Source organism: Falco rusticolus, chromosome 8 (assembly GCF_015220075.1).
Source record: "Falco rusticolus isolate bFalRus1 chromosome 8, bFalRus1.pri, whole genome shotgun sequence".
NCBI lineage: Eukaryota > Metazoa > Chordata > Aves > Falconiformes > Falconidae > Falco > Falco rusticolus.
This window is the reverse complement of record NC_051194.1, coordinates 54,465,860-54,489,052: the sequence shown is the minus strand read 5'-3', so window position 1 is coordinate 54,489,052 and position 23,193 is coordinate 54,465,860. Positions and strand designations below refer to the sequence as shown.

At 41.5% G+C, this 23,193-nt stretch overlaps 1 protein-coding gene across 2 annotated transcripts; it reads left to right on the top strand.

Moving 5' to 3' along the window:
* The first annotated feature begins 424 nt into the window (after nucleotides 1–424).
* MYL1 (myosin light chain 1) lies at nucleotides 425–19,717 on the top strand. 2 transcript variants are annotated; one of them, XM_037397608.1, is made up of 7 exons: nucleotides 425–717; nucleotides 12,203–12,230; nucleotides 15,416–15,559; nucleotides 17,168–17,341; nucleotides 17,855–17,932; nucleotides 18,465–18,517; nucleotides 19,401–19,717. In XM_037397608.1, the coding sequence occupies exons 1-6, from the start codon at nucleotides 598–600 to the stop codon at nucleotides 18,491–18,493; spliced, it is 573 nt and encodes a 190-aa protein (XP_037253505.1). In that variant the 5' UTR covers nucleotides 425–597; the 3' UTR covers nucleotides 18,494–18,517; nucleotides 19,401–19,717. The 2 variants fall into 2 exon arrangements, with proteins under 2 accessions (XP_037253505.1, XP_037253506.1); XM_037397609.1 differs by lacking the exons at nucleotides 425–717; nucleotides 12,203–12,230 and adding exons at nucleotides 11,056–11,144; nucleotides 11,929–11,953.
* The last annotated feature ends 3,476 nt before the right edge of the window (nucleotides 19,718–23,193 follow it).

The window sequence follows — 23,193 nt, the reverse complement described above, 5'->3', positions numbered from 1 at the left end:
AAATTCCTACTTGAAACTGAATCCTCCTGGAATGCTACATAGGCATGGGGGAAAAGGGGAGGGAAGGAAAGAAAGAAGATTTATTACTCAAGCAGAACTGAAATTCAGATGAGAAAAAGAACTGTTCAATCCATGTCTGAATGTCCATGACAGATCTGAAACTGGGTTTGTCATATTCCACTCTCCTTTGTACACATTAAAAAAAAAGGAAAAAAAATACAGAGGAGGTTGCTGGGGTTTTTAAAGAGGGGGGAAAAAGGGTACCCAAGTCCCTTGATCTTATGAAGCCCTGAACTCCTATATTCCATTTATAGCTCGAGCTGGAATGACATCCCCCTTGATTAGCAAGCTGTCCAATCCAGCTACATGTCTCAGGACTGTATGAGGCACTAAGTGAAATATATATATGCCCTTATAGAGTTTAGCACATTGGGTCCACCTCCAGGGCACAGGCTGTAGCTCATTCTGACCACTGCTCCTCTCCCGGGAACAACTTCTAAGGTGTGGTTGGCTGGTGTTTTGTTTTGTTTTTTTTTTAAAAAAAAAAGTTTTTTTTTTGTTGGGGGCACCTTTACTTTCAAGTTTAAGCAGCACAAAATGGCACCAAAGAAAGATGTAAAGAAACCAGCAGCAGCACCAGCACCAGCACCTGCACCAGCACCAGCACCTGCACCAGCTAAACCCAAAGAACCTGCAATCGATCTCAAGAGCATCAAGGTAAATGGATGAACGTGTGCTGATTGCGGACCCAAAGGGGAATGTTGGTAGAGTCCCAGCTGAGACCTGCAGTGAAATGTTGTGTGTATTTGGTTCCGGTTTGGAGACTGCAGTGAAATGAATGAGTAACCTCAGTCAATGGATTTGTTGAGCTGCCTGAGTTTTTGATTGTTTTGGTAGCTGGAGGGGTATAAGGCATGGCGCATGATTTAACACAAGAGCAAAGCCTGGGGATTTCAAAAGTATTTTGGACTGTGGCCCTCAGAGCTTTTTACCAAATCAGTATCAGTCCGAGCTGTTCAGTAAAGCTAAATTTAAAAGAAAAAAAACCAACAAAACAAAACCCTCTAAAGCAGCAGGTGCATGAGTACAGGAAAGGGTTACTGAAACTTGGAATGCAATGTTTTCCCATAGCACTGTACTAAAACCAAACCTTAATTTGCAGTTTCCCCTCAAATTCCTGTCAAAATTTTTGCAACCACCTCATGACAATTTGGTCATGTGTTTTGAGATCAGCATGGCTTATCTTTATAAGCAGAAACAAAACAAAACAGATTTAAAAAAAAAAAAAAAAGAAAGAAAGAAAAAAGGGATTTGGCAGTTTCATCTGTTTTCTTTTTATTTGTATTGTACAGCAAACATTGATAGACACCATGAGCTGGAAAGCCATGGATGGAAGCGCTTCAAGTGATTTCCTCTCACCTTTACATATTTGCTCAGAATTTGCAATTTGCTGCAAATCAAAAGCAACAAAGAGGAAGAACCCTTTGGAAGTTTCCCTTTTACTGCACTTCCATTTGATCTTATACTGTCTTCAGACTTTGCATGCCAACCAACATCAGTGATTGTTGCCTTGACCCGTCAAAGAAAACTCCTCCGTGTTGAGAAATTCTTTACTTAGGAAAGAGGAGAAGGAGGGTAAGCAGTTAAAGAAATTAAGAGACAGACCAATTTCTCTGGGTAGAACTATAAATAGTTATTCTCCACCTACCTGACAAGCTGATTGGTCCCAGGACCAATTTGCTAAATTCTACATAAGGAATCATGCCTATTATGGAGAAAAGAAGGACTACAAAGGCTCCTAATAGGACCTACTCATTTTCATCTCATGATGCATTCTGTTTCAAATATCTTACTACATATAGTCCCAAGATCATGACCCATTAGTGAAATTTCTTGAAGTTTACTTTAATTTTCACAATCAGTAGTCAGTACTTTTCTGAAGCAGTACGTAGCTTCTCACAAGAGTGAAGTTGAACCCACTGGCAAAGCAGAACAAGAGGAAATTAAAAAAAAGACATTTTTAAGTACTTTGAGAGATCATAGTAAAGACTACACCAAAAGCCCACTGTTTTTGAGAATACTGTCTGAAAATTAGATTAGACCCCACATTTTGCTCATCTCTAGAGATGAAGGGGAATGCAAGCTAGATTTCCTACTAAATAATTTAATGTGATTTGATAGCTTTCTATGTCCAGTTCATTAGGAGAAAAGAGAATTTTCAACTCCAGTGATTCTAGCTAATCTTTCTTTACATAAATAGACTTAATAGCATATTACCAGCTAAAAATGGCAGACTGCAGTCTGAGGCGTCTCTGCAGTTCACTCCTTTACCCAGACAGCTCTCTATAATGGCAGGAAATATATACTGCTAGCACAGAGAGAACGCTTCTGGTTTTGTTATAGTCAGACTGATAAGAGAAGATAGTCTCCCTAAATTATCTTTCTTTTGAAAATAATATCAGACAAAACTTTTTCCATTTTGAAGAGAGGAGAAAAAACCCTGGATTAGCAAGACAAAACTATTAACACTAACATCAGCACGTAAGGATTACTATTCCCATTTCCTAATAAGTGAAGATATGGATAGTGTGATGGAGGTTACAGGACTACCCTGCAATCAAGTGGGTGGCACAGCCCCCTGCCCTGCATGCTTATTACTAGCATGTATCTTTCTGCAAATACCTCCTCCACTCTTCATCATGCCCTTACCAGGCAAGGAGCAGAGTGCCTCAGAGGTGTTGCAAGGGTGGACAAAGACACACCTCCTCCAACCCCCCCCAGTGGGTGACTCTACCCAACGACACAGCCGTGGCCACAAGGTGATGCAGAAACGTATGCTGCACATGAGGGTGATACGTGTGCCCTCTATCCTTGATCTTCCCCTCTCACTCAAGACCCCCACATCGGGCAAGGGCTGCTTAAGCAGACTATGGCATCTCCAGTGCTGGGCTCTTCAAGAAGGCACCTGGAACAACCATGGTACTTTTCATCCTGCCTAGGGGCAGGGACTTGACAACCTCCCAGGGTCCCAACCAGCCACCCTGGTTTATCCTTTTTCACACTTTCAGAGCTCAGGCAGTGAAGGGAAACAACATTTTCTTCTAAGTGATTTACCTGGGAGACATGGCAGTCAGCAATCAAAGACTTTTGAGTCTAAACCCAGCCCCTTACTTAGCATTAATTAACCTTGAGTCCTTCCATTCAACTCTTAAAGTCTCAGTAAGGGAAAAGGCACAGAACCAGTTCCAGCAAAACTTTGGAGCCAGGGGTTACTTAAAGCTAAGCTTTTGACCAGGACTCAGTGAATGATCCTATACTGGGGCTCTTTGCACTGATTTACCAGGTGTGGAGTCAAAGCCTCCAGCACTTTGAACAAGAACATCCCCTCCAATCCTCAGGGGAATTGGTGGCCATGCCAGAGCTTGCTACTAATGAGAGGTGAATGGGAATGCCAGGCTGCAGTGCCACGACAATATGAGGAGCCACACGGCAGGCAAACACACACAAAGGCTTTGTTAGCTTTTATAGACATCCAAGCCTCTTCTAACTGTTATAGCTGGAGTGGGTAAGAGTAGAGCTGCCCAATAAGGGTTTACAGCAGCCAAATAAGCCACATTTGGCAGTGCACTTCATTTTAAATTGGCATCAGAGATTGTAATATTCTCCAAAACAAGCAAGGTGGTTTACAAATGTTGGTAGTGATTCTTTCAGTGGTTCCCTTCCTCTCATGTGCCCTGCTTGGCCCATCTGCAGGGAATCTGTTTTTCTGAGCTTTTTGGAGTGCATGCTTTGAAAGTTAGGCTTTTTCTTTTTTCCTTAAGAGATCTCAAGCTGGGTTCTTGCAGATGCAGACATGCCAAAATTGCTTGTCACTATCAGAAGTTGTGGCAGGTCTTTTACTCTTTTCTGGGTTTCCCCTCCCCACCCCACCCCACCCCCACCCCCCACTTTAAATTAATCCAATGAAAGCAAATATTTGGTGAGTTGCTAGTACTAATAGCAGCTAGTATGGGATTTTCTATTTTGGAGCACCATCTATTGACTCTAAAACTGAGTAACAGGAATACCTAACTGCTAAAGACTCAAATCTCTAAACTCAGCCCTTTCTCAGCTCACCTTAAGTTACGGTACAACCACCACAGGAAGAGAGTCAACACAGGGAGGGAAAACTTGTTTTTAAATGGAAATGTAAAGACCCTTTCCCCTCTTCTCAAGAAAAACCAAAAAATTCAATCTGCTTTGCACAAGCCTTTCCAGACTAAAATGATTATTTCCAATTTTCTTTATTGCTAGCATGGCTTGGATTTAAACAATAAGTACAAAGGTTGAAGATTAAATCATAACTAAGAGAAGAAAAACAGGCCAATGGGTGTATCTGAGAGTTACCACCAGGAACCAACCATGAGTAAAAGCAAAATGACCATATGGGTCATTTTCTTCAGAGAACTCCCGGTAGTTCTGTAGTTAAAACCATAGCCAAGGACACTCCCAAAAAGATAGTTACCTGTCTTGTTAGCTTCCTTCTCCCACACAAGCCTGAGTGAGAAGAAACATTTAGTTGATGAACAGCACTACTATGGGTCTATGTCTGCGATATCTGGGATGAGACATTAATGATGAGGATGTCTCATGCTGGGTTTTGCAACTGAGGCAGTGGGAAATGGATAAAATTCATACTGCCCAAATTGGTTTAACAGGAAAAATGTGGGCTTTCCTGCTGGAAATTTAAGCGCCCTTCCTAGCACACACCCCCAGTCCTTGGACTGAGACCAGGCTCATAACATTAACTGAGATGTTTTGGGATCTGGGTGCTGGAGACGCTGAGTGCAGTGCTGCATAGGCTTCTGCTCTGCAGATGGTGATCTGAACGTGTAGCACCCTGATCCAGTGTCACACCAGGCCCTTTACCTTGTGGATACACCTGTATATCCCTTCTTGAGCAGAAACAGAGATTGGGGTCTTGCAAGTATCCATGGTGTAAGTGAGGTTCATTTGGTACTCAAGGTTTCCCATGCTAGTGTTTTCAAGACTGAAATCCCAGGACACCAATTATGCCATGTCCAACTGCAGATAAGATACCTACATCTTTAGGGGAAAAATAATTTAAAGCTATCAACTTGTAGACTTGCTAAGGCCTTGTGTAACTGTGTGATGCATGACAAAGCCTGCTGCATGGAAGCAAACCTGTGTGATCTTTTGTTTTTAAATACAGAGCTCTTAAGGCAGTAAAAAGTTTCTCCAAGTGTCCTTAATTCTTGTTACATTCATTACTCAAGTAGGTCATCTCTGAACAGACATTGCATTGGATATAACCAGAGAGAGGTAAACTCACTAAAATGCACTGACAGAAAGCTTCTGGGCTGGAGGGCAAGCAGAACAGCAAATGTCAGCTGAAGTGCTGGGAGAGCTATTACACTGCAGACAAACTCCATGTGAAGCTGTGGGGTGAGAACAGGAATGTTAACAGTAGCTTCGCTCATAGGGCTAAGGGCTTTATTAGGAACTGGCAGGTTTTTGCCTGAAATTTTTGGCTCAGGCCTTCAGATGAAGCCTGATCCAGCTCCAGCAACAACTCCAGAAAGATTCTCTAAGACTGATATACCTGTTGAACAAGGTCACCGGTCCCAAGTGTCCTTTCAAGTAGGAAGAGGACGAGTGCAAACATGACTTAGCCTTAAGAGATACAAAGACGCCCACCTGATGCCATTTAGACCAGCTTCCTGCTACTGCTTTGACCACCGAGATACGGTACCATTCAGGATCCACCCCAGAGCAGAGCAGCTCCAGCTAAATCCCTTGCCCGTGTAAACCCCGGCACTGATGCCAGACTCACGGTGGCAGTTGCTAAATCACTGCAGAGTCAAGACATGCCATAAAGGTGTCCCAGGACAAGTAACTTGGACATCAGACTCAGCTATACACCAAGACATCCCTGCAGGACATTGCTGAAAACCAGAAGGAAAAGCAAATAGAAAAGCCCTCACTATACTTTTATTTACAAAGTTTTCATATGGACTTTGCCTCCTTATTTTCCTAAAGTGCTGCTAAGCAAGGAGTCCCTCAAAAGTAGTGACTGCCCATATGTATTAGAGACACATTTTATGTTTGTTAACGTGAAAAATTATTTGGAAAACAGTGATTATTTTTTTTACAAGCTCTATTCTTAGTAATTCACAGCTTTAGCAGCATTTATAAATGATAACTTATGGCCTTTGGAGGGTCTGGGGAGTGACAAACTCCGGTAGAAACACTGGAATTTAAAGCAAATTACACAGTAACATTTCGAAAGCTCACAGAGTAATTTCAAGTGTCAACAGTGGTTGTGTGGCAGACACTTTCTCCCATAAACTAATAAATCAAAACAACCCCACAATATTTCTAAAATACTTTTTAAACCCCCATAGAGCACAGAGTGTAACAGATAGTAACAAGATATTTGAGTTTATCTTACATAAGGCAAGAAGAAGGTGACTAATTTAGCCAATGACAAGTAAAGAAAGAAGCTGTCTGTAAGGAGATATGAAAAAGCCAGTCTGGAAATTTGCCTCCACTTCACTGAGGCTTTATTCCATCTTATACCCATTGCCAAAAAGCACTTTCAACTGGCTGCTTTACCGCATAGTACTTAAATGTCAAGTAGCAATAGTTTAAATAATGTTAATACTCTAACATTGCCACTGGGAGGCATCTTAAAACAACAAATCCCAGAGCCTCACATTTCCGCACACATCCTCTCGATTATACACATTCACACAAAACTAAATGTAATTAGAAAATGGACACTTTCATAAATGAGCACAACTGAGTGCACTTCCACCACGAAGCTAATAAAATCTGTTCAAACTGGTATGACCAACAGATCAGCTAGAGCACATTTCACTCCCAAGACATTTCAGAAGGGCACATTAATTAATTGGCAAGGCACATCCAAAAGTTTTTGTACCACTGTAAAGCAACTGTGAAGTTCCAAGCTTTAAAAATAAACAAACTTGGAAGTTACACAGAATGCTTAGAAAAAACTCAAATTCATCTGCAGTCCATTAAATTTAAAGAGATTTTGAGCTATTCTTCCAAAACTCATGGTATCTCACACAATTTTCTCTCTTGTATTAAGGGTGGTCATTTTTATTGTTTCTTCAATTGTATTTCCAGGCAGCTCTGTTCTCAAAACTGAGCTCTCTTTCTCAAGAGCTCATCTGCTTCTAATATTTTTCCACCTCATAAAAGACATGAGGACAAATCCATCAGACTGTTGATTCTTACTTAAATGAGAAGTAGCCTCTCTAAAATCTGTGGCATTGATCGTACAAGCTATCGATCTTGGGTGAGAGACGGAAGAATGACAGCCTGCTTTTCAGAAGGGATTGAGAAGTGTGTAATCGAGCATTCAGTGATGTCTACTGGAAAAGATGTGCAGCTGTATTAATCAAGGAGCAGGCATTAATGGTGAACAGTTATCATATGAACTGCTCTAGGCACAATCCTAGTTTATCTCCACCCAAAAATAAAAAGAATCCCTCTAGTCCTGAATAGAAGGCTAAATATACAATGAGTATCCTAGGGGACTCTCCTATTTTCTCCTCTCTGATTTCCCAAGATATCTGATATGCTCTTAGTCTCTGCTACAGATACAGTACCTTGAAATATCTGATGACTGTCCAATGAAATCCTAATATTATTCCCTTCTCTGTAATTTACCCAAAGGGTAACAAGCAGGTGGAGCAGCTGAATGCTTTAACTCCCAGCAGCATCTTTCCCCAGGGCTTTTCACCCTGCCCAGACATTTACACATTTACAGTGAACACAAAGCAACCATCACTCAGCACACCTGTACTCAGCCCCAGTGCCCACTGGCCTAAACAAGTGAGCACAGCCCCACGCTGCAAAGGTCAGGGCCCTAAGACCCATGAACGAGTGATTTGGAGGGAAATTAGGAACTTTGATAACAATTTGGAAATAAAGTTTTGTGCAGATTGGGTCTTCTGCTTAGCTGGTGATAAAGAGTTGCATACAACTCTATCCACCACATCCTATATAACTGGGACCTGGTCAAAATGCCTCTACCTAGCAACAAGATGACTAGAAGGTGGTCACAAACTACACAGGGAAAAGCCTTAATCTTCAAAACAAATGAAAAAAAAACCAAAACACACCACCTTTTGCTTTGTCTATAAATAAGGGATAAGCCAAGTTAGAGAAATCCAGGTCCTTCTGGTCTTTCCATGTGTTGCACTTCCTTCAACTTTTCATTATACTGGGGGGAAGCAGGGCAGGGAGTTCATTATTTTAAGCTGAACTCCCTAAATTTCAACAATATCAACATTTTCCCTAAAGCCCTGAGACTCATCATGTCCTCTGACAATCCATACAGCACTGCCAGTATCAGAACAAAGATCACTGCAAAATATTTCTCTCTACTTTTTGAAGTTTATGAAAGCTCCTTATAGGATCAGAAATTTTAATTGTTTTTAAGTGATGTTTGAAATACTTTCTACAATAAGGCCCTTTGTAGGTGGCCTTACTCAAAGCAAGTAGCATTTTAAGCCCTCAACAGACCCTATTGGCTTAAAGCAGGGTGATCCTTAATTCAAGTGAATGCAACATGCCCATGCTAGAATATTTCATCCCACCAGAACTCTGCCTAGTGAGCTTTTATTCAAGAATCAGCAATAAAATGAAGGGTTGATATGGTGCACTAGTATTTCCTCATCTAAATTCTGAGCCAATGTCTCACATAGTCAAAAGATCAGCTTATATGTAGATGCTTCTCAATTTATACATATTTGATAGCCCATTCAAGCCAGATGGCCAATCCAGGTATCAATTTTCTATGCCCAAGACAAATGCACCCAAATTATTTTCTGCTTGACATCTAAAGTCTTTTGAGATTAGTGTTGTTTGTAGCCAACAATAACGCTTACCTGGAAGTAAGCAAAAATGTTCAAGAACATTAATCTAAGTTTTCCTTTAAAAACATCTTTTTTTGTAAACCTGTTTTCCATGGAGCTTTTCCTAGTTGCCAGCACTGGAGAGCAAGAGGCTGAGGGCAGAAGGAAAATTCCGCAAAAGGCAACACACTGCATTGACCCAGGCAACATTTCAGCTCTGCCAAAGTCTTTAGAAGGCTCTTCTATTAATGCATTGGGACTGATGGCCAAGATCTGTATTAGCTTTCTCACCGCCTACATCCTGCTCCAGCCAGTATTAATCAGGAGGTCTGCACTGTGCTGAACCTATGTTAGATAATTTAGAGTCAAGCATCAAACCCCTTTTTGATGCAACCACACCTGATCATGGCTACACTTTGTTCTGAATGCATCCCTGTTCCTACAGGCTAATAGATTAACTATAGCAGAAAAAAACCAAAAAATTATGGATTGACAGTGGAGCCTTTTTCACACTTGGTGTACTTTCAGATATTTCTCCAAAAATGCAAATAATCTGATTGGGTAGAATTTTTTCCAGCTAAAATTCCAGCATGCTTAGAAAATTCTTTGCAGTTCTATCTTTAGTTTTTAAAACAGGAGGTAAGAGGTCAATTTTCAATCAAATATTTTGATCTATTTTGATTGTTCAATTTTTAAAAAATAATAATACAAAAAACCCCAAACAAACAAACCACACACAAAATAAAAAACTCCCCCTCAGTAAAGTTAAGTCTGCTTGGATTTGATTCTTTTTTTCAGAGCCCTCAATATACTGAAAAGAGACGTTCACAAGTGTTATGCTTATTTCAGGGTAACTAGGCAGGCTTCAGGAGAAAATTTCCTTCACTAATCACATATTGTCATTAGAAAATGAGGAGCAGTGAACGCTTAACAAAGGAAATCAATAGAAACGAGGGAGGGAATTTGAGTTTGCAACAGACAGTCTGTTGTCATCACAAAACCGTTCCCACCTCTGCTCCATGGCTCTCTTAACCCAGTTGAGATGACGAGGAAATGAAGAAGTTTGGAACAGAGTTTTCTAAACCTTTTAAAATGTCTCACAGCATCAGTTTCAGAGATTTTACATGGGCTTGGAGGATGCTACATGGTGGGACTAGATCTTTGCTACTGAAGAAGCTGCAGCCTCTACCTCCTGCAACCTACCTAGAAACTCTCCACTTGTAGTCCCACCATGACCCCTCCACTCTGCAACCCAAAAAGCAAGTAGCCCTTTCCTCACCATCAGTCATCCTCCCAGTTCACAAAGCCTTTTGGAGGTCTTAGCTTCTATCACAGCTTGCCTCCATATCACAAAACCCACAGTAGTACGACCTTTCACCACACCAATGTGCTCTGAAGCGGCATACTGGTGCCCTGCCTAACCCCAGCCCCAGAGGAAGAGTGTCCGACAGAGCACAGACTACTGCGAATGCAAATTTCCCACTGACCTGCAGGGTACATTTATGCACCAGCCGCTAACCTAGCAACACAGGATCCAAAACACAGGGATAATTTTTCCCTGAAAAATGTTCAAAATTTGGAAAACATGACCAGTGAAGAGGAGGACCTTCACAGTTGGACACCACCTCCATCAACGGGTTAATCTGCTTGGTACCAAGAACTGGATCACACTGAGCAGACCAGGAGCAGCACACTCATCTAATGCTGAGAGCTATATTAACCTCACAAGGGGGTGAGCAAACCCCAGCAATGGTACAAGGACCATCCAGCTGCATCTAACACACAGCCTGTGTGCCACATGTAAAACCAGCCAGCTGGGCAAACACGTGGCACTTCTCACCCTCAGTGCTCCTTGCTCACTGACTTCATAGCGTATTGGAGAAATAGAATCCTTCCCTATAAGGAAGTCCTAGTGGGTCTCGACACGGAATATCTCCTCTTGACAGTATGGACCCAGAAAGTGCTGACATGAATCAAACTTACTGCTTGCCACTCCCTGCCCCTCTCCAGCCTCCTAAAAATAGCCATCATAAGATGTCGATCAAGACATGGAGCCTCCTGTCACTTTGCCCTAAGAAAGCTAAAGAACTCGTCGAGGGGAGGGACCACTTCCTTCTGACACCTAATCCAGGCAATGCCGTCAGCACCGCCAGATAAATAAGGGGAAGAAAGGCCAGGAAAGCAGGACCACTCTCAGGACCTCTCAGCTAATCCCTCCTGCACGTCTGCTGCTCTTCTTCCCAACTCTCAGCCATGGTGGGTCCACTAGAAAGCTAATGGTTAGCAGTGAGCCAGTGTATTTTACATAAGTAGATCAGACTTCTCGCTCAAGTTACTTCTAAGGGGGGGAAGGACAATCTAGAAAACAGTTTAGATTTGCTTGGCTTTCCTCCTTAAACCTTAAAGACTATGTGAGGTTTTCCAGTCAGCCTCAACTTCTGCACCAGGCAATAGTAGACGTGCAGCTCCTGTAGCTTCAGACAGAACAGTTACAATTCGCTAGTGCTATCTGCTAAGCTTTCTATTACTTAATTTTTTTAAAAAAAAAATCTGATGCGACTTGCTAAAGTGGCAAAAGAAAATAATAATATATTTATGTAAGAAAATATAGTTTAGTACTTTATGAAACAATGTACTGTCAAAAACTAATTTGAAACACAAATGTTGAGTCATTTGATTTCTATGTTAATGTAAAAAAAGCTGCTTGTTAAGCAATTTTACCTCAGATGGTCTTAGTAAAACAGGTCTATACTAAAACAGTAAGTGACCTGATGGTACATTAGCGACTTTGTTAGTTAAGAAACTAGATTTTCATTGCTTCTAGCCACAACCTCGGCTTTCCCTGGGATGCAAATTTTAATGGAATCTTTAAGAATAGACCTGGTGATGCATTTTTACAAGAGAAGTTGCTAGTTCAGGTTGCTATGGCCTAATTATGTTAGGTAAGACAAATGTGAGAGCACTCAGCTGCTTTGTGCTTTCTCTCAGTGCATTTTCAGCAGTACTAGCTCTTTTTCTCTCTCTTTTTTCCCAACTGCAGTCCTTCACTCCTGACCAAATTAATGGTAAGTGAAATAAAAGTTAAACTTTAACAAGGGGCGGGAGGGGAAACATAATGGCTACCAGATGCTAAATATTCACTAGTCTTAACAGCTCTTTTGCTACCTGCGTTACTTCTGCACATCTGAAAGGCCCCATTTTTGCTGTTTTGGAAGATGACTCAAGGATTGAGCTGGATGCTTTAGAAAACAAACAGGTTCTCCCCCAGCCCCCCCTTCCTAAGCTATTTTTTGTGATTGATTTCCTTCCAACAGATCGAGTTCTCCAAGGAGCAACAGGATGGTAAGTTACAAGAGAGCTGGTGTGTTTTACATGTATGTGGGTTCAGAGAGGACCTACAGGCTCAGAAGTTCAACCTTTATGAACAGATGAGCTAGGACTTCAGCTGGTATAAATCACCAGACCCTTGACTTCAGAGGAGCAGTGCTGACTTCTGTTGAACAAGAATTTGATTGTAGATTTAGGTATAATTTATCTGGGTGCTTATGTGCTGCCCAAGCTGAGAAGTTTAAGCCATGATACAAAGAGGAAATATGCTAGTGTTACCAGCTCTACTTTCTGAACATTTTTCAGTTGTGCTCCTGTACTGGCCATTCACAAGGATGCTGAAAATGGGTCTTGCATTTGAAAGTCATAGGGGAAATAGGCAGATGAAGGACAACAGAAAGATGGGGTGGGCTGAAAATTTTAGGTAGCTGCAGTGACATTGCAATTTTACATGAACAGGAGATGCAAGAGGCCTACATGTCATTTTTGCCAGGAGGTGTTGTGGTAAGGGAGGAACAAAGGCTATTTTACTATAAACACATTTATGAAACAAGGAAATGGTTAGCAAATAAGTGACTTGTGTAAACTGTTGCTTATAAATACAATACTCCGAATATGATGCAATTCTTGAGCATCTTGCTGTATTCTTTGCTTCACAGCAGCAGCAAGTTCCATTATTTTTTTTCTAGAAAGATCTGATTAAAAATTGTGACATGAACAAAAATTCCCACTGAAGCTCTGGAAGCCTAAGCTGGAGTGTTTAAAATATCCTAAAGATGCATTTGGGCTATATTAAATAACATAGGTTTAAAAAAAATGTCAAAAATTCGGTAGCAAATATAGTAGACTTCTCACTGTGAACAAAGTATTTAGAATGGAAGACACAAGGATTTACTAGAAATCCAGAGGGAGAGGAATAGCTAGAAGCAGGTCTTAAGAGAAAGCCCTAAACTTCCTGAACACCAGCCTGCTCTGGGTTACACAGTCAAAGCAATAAGGAGAGGTATAGTGCAGGAGACTGGAAACATTTCTCCTCCTGCAGTCCAAATACTCCCTGTCACAAAGAAAATTATTTGGACTCCTTCTCACTTTTTAGTTCCAAAACTTTTACAAAAGTGTTGGGAGGATTCGTGGAAAAATGGCATCAATTCGAAGCTGCTGGCATATATAACAAAGCAAAATATTTCTTTCAGCTTCCTTACATATTTCAGATCATCCAGCTGCTGTAATGCTGAGATGACTGAACCAAGCAATGGAGCAATTAAAAGCTACTTGACAGAGGGAGAGTTTCCCAGGAACAGAGATGTCCCACCCTCAGTAACTATTTCCATCCACACAGGCTGACGCACCAGCAGCTGAGTAATACCCTCCTCAGAGAGGGACTTTAGACATGCTTACCCCAACAGATGGATAAACTAGGACTAGCTTTAAATAAAAAGAAAAACCCCACAGCAAAGATAATATTGCAGTGAAACGCATGCCTGAGATACAAAAATAAAATCAGGCCTTTTCTCCAAGCTGGGAAGCAGCATTCAGAATCCAGCGAACATAAAACTTCACGGGATTTACAGAACAGAGAAACTCTCCTGATGGCTTTGCTAAGAGCAAACTGGCATTGTTTTACACCTCACTCTGGCTAAATGTCATTAATGCACCAGATGAAAGATTGGATCATATGGTATAAATCACTACAGTTCTATTGACCTCAGCTGCTAGAGCAGGAGCTGATAACAAGTTGGTATATTGTAGGAGGAAGCTCTAAACAGCTCCAGAAGGCCTTGATTTCATACCCTGCAATAAAAGCTGTAAGGGGAGAGGGTTAGCAGTAAAGGGTTATAGGTCTCTCACATCAGACAGTAAGAAGATTAGTTTCAGATGTATTAGTTTACAGCCTAGCAGGCCGACATTGTGTATCAGCAGTTTTATTGGGTGCTAGCAACTCCTCCACTAAGGCAGTATATGGATGGCAAAAGCAGGAACCTAAATACCTCTGCATCACACGTCCCCAGCACAAGATGAATGAAGACATGATTTGAAATGTGGCTTATTACTCCTAAATCTGCCCCAAGGCACAAAGAACATTCCACCTACACAAGCTGCGAAACACAAAGCCTGTCTAGCTGCTGGAAGTGCATCACAGCCAAGGGAAAGCAATTTTGCTTGGCTTACTTGGAGCTAAAACACGGCACCATCACCATCAGACACTGCAATGCAGAAAAGATCAACAGCACAGTTCAAGATGCTCTTGACATAAGAGGTTTGAAGATAGCTTTTTAGCTAGATCCTTGCCCCCCACCTCTTTTTTAAAAAGCATGTTTCTTTATTCAACAAATTCTCTTGAAAAACTCTAAAAATACAGTAAGATGATTAACATGGAACTTTGCAGCAAAAGATGAAGACTGGCAATGCAATGAAGGCAACTGTCTATGCTGATTTTTGGTAGCAGAAATGTCTGTAGCAAAGATGAAATAAGCGAACATTGATCACTTGGCAGCACTGAAAGAAGCAAAACCTCAAAGTGTATGCACTGCAAAAGCACTGGAATAAGGCACCACACAAGTACTGCCAACTGGAAAAGCTGGATGTACATGCATCTGTAAGAAGCAGGGACAGACCTCAAAGGGAAGAGGGAGCAAACATGGGTAGAAACGTCATTGTAAGGCACTTTTAAAGGAAAACAAAGGTAGAAACATTTGAAATCTACCTTCAAGGTTCCCATTAGCATTGTGTAGTTGAGATGCTGGGATTGCAGGCAGGACTCATCAAAGCAGTCAGATGTTTTGCACCGCTGGGACTTTGACAGAAGGGTCTCAGTCCTCTGGTGAGATAAGGTGGAGTGGATAACATTTTTGCCTTCTGCTGCTATGTCATGTAAAGAAACCTGCTCTTGAATGGCAATGTGTTGTAGAAAGCTTATCTTTCCCCATGCTTAAAATAACTGTGGGGTCAATCGCAAAACTATTGATGGTTATTAGCGCCAGGAAAGCTGTGAAAGGTAGATATAAAAGTTTAAAAATAGTGAAACCAAAATGCCAGAGGGGAGGAGTTTTTTCTTGGGATTGTGGGCCAAAAATTCCCCTGGCTAACTCCACTGGAGTTGGTGGAACAGTGCCAGATGACAACAGGCTCACATCTTTGTCAATACAACTTTTCAATAGGGAGCTGCCTGGCTCAATTTGACTGTTACTCTCCCCTTGCAGACTTCAAGGAGGCCTTCCTCCTCTTTGACAGGACTGGTGATGCCAAGATCACCCTGAGCCAAGTTGGCGATATCGTCCGGGCACTGGGGCAGAACCCTACAAATGCTGAGATCAACAAGATCCTGGGCAACCCCAGCAAAGAGGGTAAGTACCCTACAGTCTCTCATGAGCCCTTCCTGAGGCTGAGGAGTCACAATATAGTCATCAATAGTCACAGCAGGAGGGAGAGAGCTTTTGTTCTGATGGGGAGCAAGGGGGACTCTGCAGCAACAATACACAGAATTTTTCCTGTTCCTTTATGAGGATGATGGGGAATACTGTTCTCAGAAAGAGGAAAACCTTCTTCTTGAGAGAATTCTATGTAGGGACCATTTTGGTATCAACTTGGTGTAGGTGTAACACACTCATTGCTGCTCACAGCCCATTTGTGCCCCAGCCCTTGCTGAGGAGCTGCAAGTCCATTTCTAACAGCTGATACTCAGCCCTTCAGGTCCTTCCAGTGCAGGATCTTCTGCAGAAGCCAAGACATTCCCTGGGACTGGAAACCCACCTGTATATTTCTGCTGACTGGGGTGGTCTGCTCAAAGCTCCTACAAACCTAGGCATGCTGAGGCATATGTTGGCCATTTATTGTAGTGGCCATTTTCTATTTCCTTTTTTCTACCCCCTTAGAGGTAAGAGAAATTGTAAATATTGTAGTCATCTCTTTCTAACAAGGATGTAGCTGCAGGTGATCCCTGATTTCAGTCATGCAGAACCATATTAAGATGGACTAAATTATATTCAGACCCTCAGGCCTGGTAAAGATGGCTCTGAGGAACAATGCAGAAGACCAAAGTTAAGCATTAGCACCAGCAGGAAGCACTGAGCAGAGGACTAACACAGAGGTGAGACCATGACAGTACTTTAAGTGACTACAGCAATAACTGACAGTGATTTTGATACAGCTGCATAGCAAAATAGTTTCTGTAACAATTATATACTCAAAAAATCTCTCACATGTTTCCATCTATTGTATTTCATCACTGTCCAGATGAAGGCTGCTCTTCGCAAAGATCCATACAAATAAAAAAAAAGAAGAAAAATTCTTTTATTTGGCAGCCTTGCTCCAACAAAAAAACATTTGGGGAAGGCCTCACTGAGGACTACAACTTCTGGCTCATGACAACAAACGGGTTAGATGCCCTAAGCTTGTGAGCCCTGAACGTGTCAATAGTAAATTTGGACACCACCTCCACTAAACATTCCTATTTTTGATTAGTTTATTATTTTGCTAACAGTCTTTGCTACCACATCCAAGAGACCCTGAAGATGTCAGTAACATGTCAGCAACCTCAGGGGTTTGTCTAAGTCACAACATTACCTTTTCCCACTGTTGGGGTACAAGATTTCTCTTTTACTGTGTTCTGCAGTTCCCCAACTCCCCAAATCTTTACAAAGATCAACTCAGACAGCAAGTTTCATTTCTGAACGGAAAATACAACATGCACATAAGCATATAATATTATGTGAGAAGAGGGCTGGAGCAAGGATGTGGGAAAAAAAATAAAATGGATGTGAAAACTAACTCCCACAATAAGAGAGAATCCAGATTCTACAAAGGCCCTGTCAAATCCCAAAGCAAAGACTAAAGTAAAGAATGGAAAGAGGTATGCAAATGAGGTGGGAGGTCCTCCCGTATTTCAGGGCAAGTATCCCAAAAGAACAGACATAGAAATATCTAGCATGTGGCAACTGGTGCTTTCTTTCCAGAGATGAATGCCAAGAAAATTACTTTTGAAGAGTTCCTACCCATGTTGCAAGCAGCTGCTAACAACAAGGATCAGGGTACCTATGAAGACTTTGTTGAAGGTCTTCGTGTCTTTGACAAGGAAGGCAACGGCACAGTCATGGGGGCTGAACTCCGTCACGTACTGGCTACACTGGGTAAGGGATTATTGTCTTTGTGAGCACTTTTAAAATCACTGCTGTTTGAAGGCATGAGAGAGGGAGGAAAGATATTCTAACCAATTTGGAGACGTAGGAGGCTACAAAGCCAGACAAGATTCTGGGTTTCCTAACTGTGAATCCACAAGGAAAGCAAACACAAAACTCAGTAGAAAGTCCAAAGGAAAAGCTTTTGTTTATTACTTCTAAATTAAGACTAGGTATCAAAAGTGTTATTTGAGGAATAGAGAGGAAGGCTGTAAGCCTCAGTGATGTAATGCACGTGGACATAGGTAGAGGATTTGCTGCATAGTTTCTTTACTCTGAATGAATAACTAGAACCCCTGACTATATGCAAGTGCAAAACTTCTAAAGAAAGTTAAAATTAATGCTCAGTTCATATATAGGTCATTTTATTACTAACTCAGGCAAAAAAGGGAAGCCTTTGCAAAAAGGCTGTAGAGTTCAGCTCAGCTGCGTGAAAGAATAAACCAAGCTCTCTCCACTCTCCAGGTGAGAAGATGACAGAAGAGGAAGTAGACGAACTCATGAAAGGTCAGGAAGACTCCAATGGCTGCATCAACTACGAGGGTAGGTGCAAGAGTTCAACACCCTCTCACTCTACATTTCTTCTCTCTCTCACTCGCTCTCTTGAGTTTCATTGCAGTTGGCTTTTAGCTTCTCAGGCAAATCAGTCAGACAAAGCTACAGCTGAGTTAGGTCGAAAGGCTTATGCATGAAAACAACTGTTGCAATATGCTTTGCCTGCCGTCACACCACTCAGACTAGGCTCAGCCAGAGCAGAGAAGGCTACTTCAGTCGATGCCAGATTTCTAGACTCTCTGACTGTGTAGAGCAGTTGCAGTGATTGGAACCAATCCTATAGTTAATGCTTAGGCAAAGTGTTCTATTTGCCATATAATTAGTCTTATCACACTTAAGCAGGAAGAGAATTTGTACAACATTAAACACTTAAAACTTTCTATCACATTGTTGGGTCAAATCTGATCAGGAACATGTATTTTCAATGCCATCAGCTCATGAACAGCTGTTATTTTAAAAGGTATTCCCCAAAGTAACATTTGCTGCTTCTTCTAACTAGCATATCTGTATTTTTCCACAGCTTTTGTAAAGCACATCTTGTCTGTCTAAGTGGACTTCCCCAGATACCAAATGGTACGTTGTTCTTATTTGCACACTTAATTTTGCCTGTCTGCTATGCTTAAAGGCTTCTACATGCTCATGGCCAGATATAGGTTGTGAAACCAATATGACACCACCTTCCCAATGATACAAGCAGAAAAGGATACTGCTGTCCAAGAGCAAAGAAAGCAGGAGTGCCTGTTCCCAGTTCTATAACTGGTTGGAAAATGTGTTTAGTGAATTTTTCAAACATACCCAAATTGTGAAAAGAAATGTTCAGTTTATTCATGAGTATAGAAGTACTCAGGCTTAAATATAACTCTAGATCTCTGTTGTCATACAAAATCAGAGTTTAAACTATGCAAACTGGCAGCCTGAGACATTTATCCTACAAGCACATTGAGATTTTGTTTTAGAAAAGGAAATCAAAGCAATGCCTTCTGATAATTTATAAGTTTCTGTAAAGACAGAGTAGCCTGAATACTTGTGAGAACTACTGAGAACAGCTTTTTAAACAAAATAATCACCGGAAAAGAGTATTCTAACAGTCATGATCAATAGTTAAAAGGGCTTCAAAAGTACCCAGTCATTTAGCAGTTCTACAAGTAAGGAAACAAAAAACAACAACAACAAAAAAACAAAACAAAAAAAAAGCAAAAAAACCAGCACTAAACCTTGATATGCTGCCATTTTGTCCAAAGAAAAACCCAGCAGCTGTCTTTAAAATGCAAACATAAAATATTTTGGGTCTGTGGGTTTATTTGAACCATTAGTTATTCTATACCAGGGAAGATATATTCCAAACTCCTGTATGAAACACCACCTCAAAACAAAAAACAAGGGCTCAGTTTGTCATTTTCAAAGTGTTTCTTCAGCCAATGTTGACCTCAAGTCCAACTCTCCCATTCCTTCCCAGAATAAGTCAAATTCAGAAAGACCAGATGGCACTCAAGATTTGCCTGAAAGTCTGTCACCATCAACATGGAAACTGCATAGAACTGGATAACGTGCCTCCAATCCCACCACTTTTTACCAGTACATCCATTTGTATCACCTCGGGGTCTCTACATTTTCATTTAAAAAAATCACTGAACTTTCACAAGGACAAGCTAGATGGAATAAACTGCTACCATCCAGGATCCATCCATCCCAAGCATGTTTTTCCATGTTGTTTGCATTGAAACAATGTAATCTCTTGGAAAAAATAAAGTATCAATAAATCCCTGTGGTCACTTTGTGGCTATAACGTCTTTTTTAACTCTGAAGTTTTTCAAACCCACTCAAAGCAGCACTCAGCACTTAATTTGGTGGGTTTTGGTTTGGTTTTTTTTTTCCTTTTTCCTGTGTATTGTATTTCACCAAATAAAGTTTTATGGAAAGAAAATATATAGATACAACTCCAGGAGGTCACTCTATTTAGTCTGAATGAAGGGTGTTTTCTTTGGGGACTGGGAGGAGGAATAATTAATGAACTATCTCAGCACTTAAACGTTTTTGGGAGGAGACTTGGTAGCTGGTGTCAGAAGAGCGCCCAAGGTGTCACCTGCCCTGGCACACCAGGCAAGACCCAAAACCAGCTAGGGTGGCCCTGCTGTGGGGGTCTACACAGAGCCACTCCTCCCAGCAAAATCTCTGTAATGCTGCAACAACAGGTCCACAGCACTGTTAGGAAAGGGTCCTAGCTACCACCTGTATTCATTGCTTTAAGGACAACTAGAAAAAGCCATCAGAAATACCAGCCACCCTAAAAGGCTCTGTACCTGGAACCAGCCCTGGGGCTTTCATTCACTGGGCAATGGCAAGAGAAGCCCAATTACGCCTTTTGCAATGACAGTGGGAATAGCCATCGCTCAGGAAAGTATTGTTACCTGCACATCTCCCTGCCCTTAAATGTAGCTCCTCTCTCTTATCCTTAAGCGTTCATGGAACTGTCTTAATCCCCATCTGAGCGTCAGCTTGTTCTATTAAAATCCAACTTCACCTTATTAAGTTACTATGTATGAAATGACCATAATTCAAGTGCCAACAGGTGCAGCAGGGCACAGCGAGGGTGGCTGGCACCAGAATAAACTGTAGCCCTTGGAACAGCAGCTGTCTCTTTTCTGAGGCTTCCCAAAAAATCTGCCATTTAAACCCTCACCATGCTGGCTGACAGGGCCAAATGAATCTCTGAATTATACCCTGCCCAGAGGCTCATGCCAGCAGGTAGTTTACAGGGGACTGCAGTTTCTACATGCACAACGGGAAAACCCCTTAACAGGTGGAAGAAAGAAAAGGTAGTTGTTATTTAACCTTATTCTAAAAAGGCAATGAAAAAAGCATGAGATACATTAAAGCAAGTTATTTATAGGGACTCAGCCTGGAGGGCACTTCTTCAAAGGACACCCTACTGTTCCTCAACATACTGCCTATATACACAGCCTCCATGTGGTTCCTCTTTCCAAGAAACTGCAGATCTCAGTTGCTGGGAAAGCAAACAAACAAAACCCAAAACATTTTACCATATATGCTGTAATCCTCCTTTTTACACTGCCCTGTCACGCTGCATTGACATGTAGTCACAAAACCAGCCAAGTCCAAGGTTGGACACAGCTTTAAAGGAAAGGCTGAAATTTCCATCAGATTTTCCTTTCTGAAACTGCAAATGTTAATAATTCTAAAATATCCAGGGCCCAAGCCTGGATAACTAACAAAACGGGATGACTTCTCATCACTGCAGAAGCAGACAGATTTTTAAGCCACCCATCTTTAAAAACTCACATTCATATTTCTGTCATGAGACATAACCAACCTGAACTTTAATTGCAAGGAATCAAGGTAACGTTACTTACACTACTCTCACTCCTCAAAAATTAAAGCAGAGATAATTTTTACAGACAAACCAGATGAAAATGAAGAGAATACCTCTTTCACATTAAGCTGAGACTGAGTCTCAAGGTATTTCATAAAGCTGCACAGGAAATGGACTTCTTTGCTATTCAAACGTTTTAGTAATTTTAGAAAGTCCCCACCCCAAATTTAGACATACACAAATATCTGGAAAAATGTTTATGTTCTTATAAAACAAAAACATTAATAAAGAATGGCAAACTCCTTATATACTAACCTCTGTCAGCTATTGACAGCTTCAACATAAACAATTTTTTTTTGTTATTTATTCTGAAAATATAGAAACAAGATGTTTTAGAAAATTGATGATGTGTTGTTTTTTTAATTGAGAAACACACCAAACCCTCTCTTACATTCAGCTTTAATTTCATCAGTGAATACTATCCAAAAGATACCAAACCCAAAAAGCACAGTTTGGAAATGCCTGAACAGCTCTGGTGACTCATCCATAGGAGAGCAGGGAAACCTACTTTGCCCCAAAACTGTTGAAAGGTTGAACTTGTTTCAGCCTACTGCCCTCATACTTGAGTGCCATTCAGAGCTCTGCTCCTGGGGAATGCTCCTCAGAAAAAGGCTGCTTCCTCTTATTTTTTGTTCACCTAAGGAAAGAAATACTTTGCACAAGAAGTACCGCTGCACTCCCATGTGGCACATGATGCACCATGACAGAACTACTCCTTTACCCACAGAGACTGAAAACCCCGGCAGCTGGGGAAGGCCACCCTGAGCCTACTCAGGCTCTGAATGGAAAAAGTAATTCTCGTCCCTGTCATCCGACACCTCTTGCTATCATTACATTTGCTTTGTATTTTAAATAGAACATTGTTAATGAACATACTTTCCACTACTCAACGAAATTGACAGTTTAACTCCTCGGGAGCCAGGCTAAATCCCCAGAGAAAGGTCAAGCTGCAAAACACTGGTCCTTGGTATGCAGCATGAGACACAGTGACCAGCACTGTGGAGCAGGCACCCTACAAAACTAAGGTAGAAAAGTCAGAATGATTGAGGAGAGGTGGTCACCCAGCCCAAGAATGTAATTCTGCTCTTGACACAGGCTGTATTCATCAAAGGTGAGCTACCATCACACAAATGAGCAAAGATATCTCCACAGCTGTTTCTGCCAGGCCAGGGATAGCCAAGCCGCCCCTCCAAAAGGGGAATTTGTATGCACTGAGCAGAACGGATTTCAGACAGCAGGGAACTGCAAGAGGAGCAGCATTCCCTTCTCTGTCTAGCAGTCAAGACTGCTCAAGAGTCTGGATGTTTGGATAGGAAAAGGAAGAGGCTGTTTCATACTGCTCATGGTGCTTTGCTTCGGAGATATCCCAGACCCAAATGGGCTTGCACAGCCACTGACATTATCAACACCCACCAAAGAGACAATCAGGCACAGCCTCCTGTCCCTTTTGCCCCACTCACAGGTGCCTGCCTTTTACACGCAGGAGTTGAATGTCAAAAACATGAACACTGGGCTCTTAAAAGGAACAAATATTTCTGCACTCAAACAATGTGCTCCCTTAGTGTTGGACTAGATTTTGATTTATTTTAGAAGAATAGTCTCTAGCCAGTGGTTGGTGCAGTTCTTTGCATAAACAGAGACCAGATGGACAAAAAGGGGCATTTACCCAGGGCAACAAAGTACAGCAGTCAGGCATGCCTGACATGTCAGGAGTTATTTACTGGTCTTACAGCACCTGCGTGTTGTATACAGCATGCTCCACCCACTGCCCCAAGCTCATCTGGGCAAAGGTTGTACAGACATACCTCACAACCCTCTTTGCGTAGCTTTCTTTACTCGCTCCCAGGAACTGCTAGAC

Excerpts from the sequence above, each read along its gene's own strand:
- MYL1 (XM_037397608.1), top strand. The coding sequence starts at position 598 with ATGGCACCAAAGAAAGATGTAAAGAAACCAGCAGCAGCACCAGCACCA. Across the intron at positions 718-12,202 it reads TCGATCTCAAGAGCATCAAG|ATCGAGTTCTCCAAGGAGCA; the intron begins GTAAATGGATGA and ends TCCTTCCAACAG. Across the intron at positions 17,933-18,464 it reads TGGCTGCATCAACTACGAGG|CTTTTGTAAAGCACATCTTG; the intron begins GTAGGTGCAAGA and ends ATTTTTCCACAG.